This window comes from Myotis davidii, unplaced genomic scaffold (genome assembly GCF_000327345.1).
Source record: "Myotis davidii unplaced genomic scaffold, ASM32734v1 scaffold243, whole genome shotgun sequence".
Taxonomy (NCBI): Eukaryota; Metazoa; Chordata; class Mammalia; order Chiroptera; family Vespertilionidae; genus Myotis; species Myotis davidii.
The window spans coordinates 1,123,049-1,128,735 of record NW_006295183.1 but is presented as its reverse complement, the minus strand read 5'-3'; the positions used below and the strand labels follow the sequence as shown (position 1 = coordinate 1,128,735).

At 59.7% G+C, this 5,687-nt stretch overlaps 1 protein-coding gene across 4 annotated transcripts in view; it reads right to left on the bottom strand.

Moving 5' to 3' along the window:
• Nucleotides 1–597: 597 nt before the first annotated feature.
• Nucleotides 598–5,687, bottom strand: part of ZDHHC1 (zinc finger, DHHC-type containing 1) — a 13,747-nt gene continuing 8,657 nt past the window's right edge. For 2 of the 4 annotated variants that reach the window (XM_006769789.2, XM_006769791.2), the window contains 7 exons: nt 5,421–5,545; nt 5,179–5,337; nt 4,816–4,928; nt 1,617–1,699; nt 1,307–1,400; nt 1,169–1,184; nt 598–1,059 (listed from right to left, as the gene is read on the bottom strand). In XM_006769789.2, the coding sequence (XP_006769852.1) occupies nt 776–1,059; nt 1,169–1,184; nt 1,307–1,400; nt 1,617–1,699; nt 4,816–4,928; nt 5,179–5,337; nt 5,421–5,545 (874 nt within the window). In that variant the 3' untranslated portion in view covers nt 598–775. The remainder of the gene's footprint in view (nt 1,060–1,168; nt 1,185–1,306; nt 1,401–1,616; nt 1,700–4,815; nt 4,929–5,178; nt 5,338–5,420; nt 5,546–5,687) is intronic. The other 2 variants (XM_006769790.2, XM_015567856.1) reach the window with 2 other exon arrangements.

Below are 5,687 nucleotides of genomic sequence, written 5' to 3'. Positions count from 1 at the left end.
GGTGGCTCCCTAATGGGAAAGCCCCCCCCCCCCATTCTGGGCCCCACCCAAAGTTCAAAGCAGGCCTCCGCCTCCAGGACAGATCCAGCTTCCCAAGCCCCAACCGGGAGGGAGAACAGAGGGCTGAGGATCGGGTCCCTAACCCCAGCGACAGTGGGCAGTGGAGTCTAGAGCGGGCTCAGGACCACGGTTCGCCAGTTAACGTGTGTCATCCTCAGGTCACAACTCCGGAGACTGGGAAAGGGGACAACGTGGGGATCACGGGTGCCCCGCCCCAGCATCCTGGTGCACCGCGGCCACCCGCCACCAGGACGGAGCTCCTGGACTTCCCGGTCTGCTCCCGCGGCTGCCTCGGGAGCGCAAAGCCTTCTTCCCCTCATGTCTCCAAGTGAAAACTCTTCAAGAAAAATAACCTCCTCCAAGCAGCCTTCTAGGATCTTTCCTAACCAGGAGCCCTGAGCCTGAGCGCCTCCGTTTTCCGTTTACCTCCATATGACAGTCTGGGTTGCCACCCCATCCTCTGCCCCTAGGCGGACGGGAAATGGTCCAACTCCAGGAGAGCCCCAGGCCCTTGCTGTTAAGAAAGTAGACTGTAAGTCCGCAAAAGCATAAAAAAGTTTATTGGAGCATCATGGCCGGTGGGAGGGTATTGCTGAGTCGTGGGGAGAGTGGCCGATCCCGCCGGCCCCACGGGCTCAAGTGCCCTGGGTCGGCAAGGGTCGAGGTGTTGCATAGAGAGTCGGGCCAGCCGTTCCTCCTCGGCCTCTCGGCCCAGCTAAGCCAGGCAGGCCTCCGGGCTGCCCCGCGCCCTGGGCTCGCCACTGCTCGGGCTCACGAAAACAGCAGGCACACGGGCCTGCAGCTCCAGCCCTGGCTCTCGGCCCCTGTCTCCGGGAGCAGCCAGAGCGGCGCTGCCCAGGCGCGTCTGAGCCACGGGAATCTCGTCCATGGACTCCGCTGACGCCGAGTGGTAGGCGCCTGCAGGGCCAGCGACGAGCACCGGGCTAGCGCCCCGCGAATCCGACGACGAGCTGGAGCGGTGGCCCGGGACCGGGGGCCCTGCGGGGGTGGAGGGAACTGTGAGACTAGGGGCTGTTACTGGCTGGGGCCCCTACCGTTCCTTCCCTCGGAGCTCCCGGTGCAGGATCCAGTCAGGAAGGGCCCTCACCCGGCTTCCTCTTTTTCTGCAGAGACAGAAGGGAGGCTGAGTGCCCCTTCCCCAGGTCCCCATCGCCAAAAGAGGCAGAGGAGTGAGGCAGGGCAGAGGCTGCTTTCCCATCCCTTTCCACTGGGGCAGGGGGCCTACCTGGGGCCGGATCCTGGGGGGCAAAGCCAGAGTCTCTGGAGAGGAGGGTAGTGGAGGCTCCACTTGGCCACTGGTGACAGGAAACCCGGAGAGACTGAGGGGGGAGCAGGAGGGTGAGCTCTGGATGTGAATGATCCCTCAAATCCCAGCCAGTTAGAGGTTCTCATATAAGCCTCCCTTCCCAGCAGACAACAGATGGGCATTGATCTGTCCTTGCCTTGGCCTTGGCCTACCCCCTTTCTCCCACCTGAGATGGCCCTGCCATGCCAATGGGAGATGCCCAGCTGGCACATGTCCCTATTGCACTCACTTGGCACTCACTGCAGCAGGCCTAACCTGGCCAGGGGGCTCTGGGCGCACATGGCTGAAGGTCCGCATGTAGAACTCCATCTCCTGGGGAAGGTGGCGGTCAGGGAGGCTGCACAGCCTGGTGTAGACCCAGAGCCTTCTAGGTCCTGAGCCCAGCCAGTCCTGGACACAACATTCCTGCACCCTCAACCCCCCCTCCCCCCCCGGAGGCCTCTGTGAGAGGTCTGAGTGCAGATGTCTGCTATTCTCCTCCAGGCCTGCCAGCTATGCTGGAAAAACCTCTCTGCGGGACAAGGCGTGAAACACCCATTTCTGGACCTTACCCCAATCCCACAGACCTCCTCACTGCATCTAGACCAGCGGTTCTCAACCTGTGGGTCGTGACCCCTTTGGGGGTCAAACGACCCTTTCACAGGGGTTGCCTAAGACCATCGGAAAACACATATATAATTACATATTGTTTTGTGATTAATCACTATGCTTTAATTATGTTCAATTTGTAACAATGAAATTGGGGGTCACCACAACATGAGGAACTGTATTAAAAGGGTCGCGGCATCAGGAAGGTTGAGAACCACTGATCTAGACAAACTCTGCTTCCTTCAGGAAGCTCCCCCAGCCTCATGAGTCCAATGCATCCGTCTAGAGCTGCTCTGGACAAGGTGGGTGGTGGGGAAGAGGTGCTTAGATATGTCCTCTCCTGCTCCCAGTCTCTCCCAAGACTACAGGCTCTGAATTGATTCCCCCCCACCCCCACCCCAGCTGAGACACTGGGTAGCCAGCTGTTCATAGGCCAGGTGGGCACCCAAGGTTTTGTGCATGGCTCCAGAGCTCGGCAGAGCTGAATCCTGAGTACCATCCATAATCTCAGCTGCTGGGGAATGCTCTGTTTCCCCACCCCTAATCAGAAAGGGAAGGCAATGGGTAGTGGAAAAAACAGCATTGCAACCCCATCCAGGACCAGGCTTATGAGTGAATTCTGACTTGTTAGTAGCTGATCCTAACAGCGACCCTGGAGTTGCAGACCCAACCCCTGAAAGCGAAGGGGCCTGCGGTCAGAATGTTGCAAGAGTGGCCTAGACTTGCACCCCAGCACGCGGGACGCGCTCCAGCTACGCCTACGCCTACGAGGACTGCAGGTAAGGAAACAAAAGCTAGGAACAAGCCAGCTCCAGAAGATCTTGTGCCAAAGATCTTGCTGGAACTCCAAGCACTAGGGGGGGGGGGGGGGGGGGAGGGCACCCGGACAGCTGTCGCGCGCTCCGCAGCTGTTTCCATGGAGACCCAGGCGTCCTGACTAATGCAGAGACGACAGTGTAACAGCAAACGCGGTCTCTAAAACAAGCCTATGTTTGGGGGCAACGGCTCCAGAGTGGTAAAAAAATTATAACAGTAAGTTTCTCCCAACCTTTCTTGGCTGATTCTGTAACTGGGTGGGGAGGCTGCCTGGGGCACTGGCAGATTTAGGGGACAGAGCTTAGCCGGCCACAGGCTGGCTGCACAAATGTAGAGATTGACACCTTTCGCAAGCTCTGCCCAGGCTGACCCTTTGGGCAGGAGTGTCGGGGTGCCAGCCTAAGCAGAAGAGCCCTGGGAAGAGGCAAGGGTTCTGACGCCAGTCACAAGGACTGGGACCTCAAGGAAACCTCCCGCCCCATCTTTCCTCTTCCCCACTGTGGACCTCGCACCCCTACAGGGCCCAGCAGAGAGGGCCAAAGCCCACCCTGGGGTCCCTGGGCTCCACGGAGGTTGGGCAGAGGACTCTGGCTGTCGCAGAGGATGGTCCCAGAAGCCCGAGGGGCCAGGAGCCAGGCCCTAGCCAGCTGGGCAAGTCTGAGAGTCACCAGAGTGTCCCCAACTCAAATCCTCCCTCACCACAGCTGTCCCTCAGAGATCTTCAACATTTGCACATTCCTGAATGGTACTGTGGAACCTTTCAGCCTTTGCTCTCTCTTCTGCACACCCCCCTCCCACTGGGAAGCCTTCCTCAGGTCATATGTCCTTGCTGCTGGCACATCTGGCCTCCAGGCCTAGGTAGGCGGTGACTACTGTGCAGGGGCCCAGAGCCCTGGGGCCTGGATATCCTGGGGCCAGCCCTGCCTCATGGGCACTGTTGTGCAGCCAGAGCCTCAGACACCTCTGTGAAGTGGGGATGAAGCCCACTCCTCAGAATGGCTGCCACTGTGCCCACATGGCACCAGTGCCCAACATCAGGGCAAGTACACAGTAGTGTGGCAGGAGCTCCCCATTAACAGCCAGCACTCTCCCAGACCTGGCAGCCTGGCCCACCCCTGGCAATGAGAACAGGAGAGGCGGGTCCCAAGCCCTCTCCCAACCCGCCCACCAGCCTGTGTTTGTGTCCAGTTGCCATGAGGACTTGGGATCCAGGGCTCAGCCTTCCCAGCAAGGGCCTGCCTGGGCCCCCTGCCTTCCCAGTCCCTGGGGGCTCTGAGGACACCCCCCTCCTCTCAGCTGCTGACCTCAGGAAACCATGGGGCGTGGGAAAGGGGTTCGGCTGGTCAGCAGCTGGGCTGGCCAGGCCGTAACTTGGGCTGGAGGGTTCCTGCTTCAGAGTGTAGAGACCTTAACTCTTCCCAGACCCAGCTTCTGTTTAACCTTTCTTGGCCTCAATATGCTCATCTGCAACATGGATGTGGCAACATTAACTGCCTCGTGGGTTTTTTTAAGGATTAAATAGGGTAATGGGTATGAGGGCTCAGGTGGAGGTAACCAGTGACCACCTCTCTTCCCCCACAGCCCCACAAGGAGCAGGTCACCCAGTAAGGCAGATGCCCTACTGTGTAGAAAGAACTTGGACCCAGCTGTGGGCAGCTGTCAGCACCTGGGTGCTCCGGCTGGGTAAGGGCCCAGAGCTCAGAAAGACTCAGGGCTGGGGCGGGGAACAAGGCCTCTGATCTGCCAATCCGCCCCTTCTGGGCTCGCACGTTCCAGACCCTCCAGCGCACGTGGGTTCAGGGGAATGCAGGGCTCCGCACTGAGCCCACACCTGAGCTAGCAGGCATGTGCTCAATACAGGCTTGGCTTCACCCCTGTGGCCCAGCACCCCTACCCCAGCTGCTGTTCCAGACCTGCTTCCCTTTGCCCTTTCTTATCATTGGCTGCTATCTGCACAGCCCACCACCCCTTCCGCACCCAGGCCCCATCTCCCACCCCCTCAGCCCTCAGGGCCACTTCTATACCTGAATGGGTCGCATCTTGGGGGGACATGAGTCGAGCTGCCTGTCAGCCCCCTTTGCCTCCTGTGGCGGACGATGCTGCACGATGTACTCATAGGTGGTGAGCTTGTGCCACACTGTGGGGGTTAGGGGAGGGCTCAGTGCAAAAGAAAGGGGACCCTGGCGTTCTGAAGGTGAGGGAGGACACCCTGTCCCAGGCTGAAACACTGTCCCCATATACACTAAACCGTGGAGTGAAACCAGGTCACCACATCCAGCCAGCAGGAAGGGGCATGGCTTCTGGGCTCTAGCCCAACTGATACCTCCCTGCAGCCCAGGGACCCCTAGGTCCTGCAAGGCGGGTGTAGGGGGCAGAGGGGCACTTACTGAGATAAATGTGGAAGCAGAGTAGGTGGCCGAGCAGGGCTGTGGAGAGCAGGCCCAGAAGGATGAGCAGGGCGGCCAGGGCCAGGATAGCAGGAGCCTGGGTTTCCACAGGGGCAGCGGGCAGGAAAACGAACCACACATCTGTGTGATTCTTCAGGACTGCAAGGCACAGACTGGGCTGTGACCAGCGACCAGACAGGCCCAGGGCTGAGGGTGGGAGCAGGCCTGGAGCCCAGTCTGACCTTCAAAGTGGTAGTTGGTACGCAGCCGCATGGGATTGACAAAGAACTCCACGAAGACGTAAGTGGCCACCAGCACGAGGAGCAGGACACCCAGTAAAGCAGATGCCACACTGTGTAGAAAGAGCCTGGGCCCAGCCGTGGGCAGCTGTCAGCACCGGGTGCTCCAGCTGGGTAAGGGCCCAGAGCTCAGAAGGACTTGGGTTGGGACTGGGAGCAAGGCCTCTGATCCTACAGCCCCAACTTCTCATGAAGCCAAAGGCCTTAGGC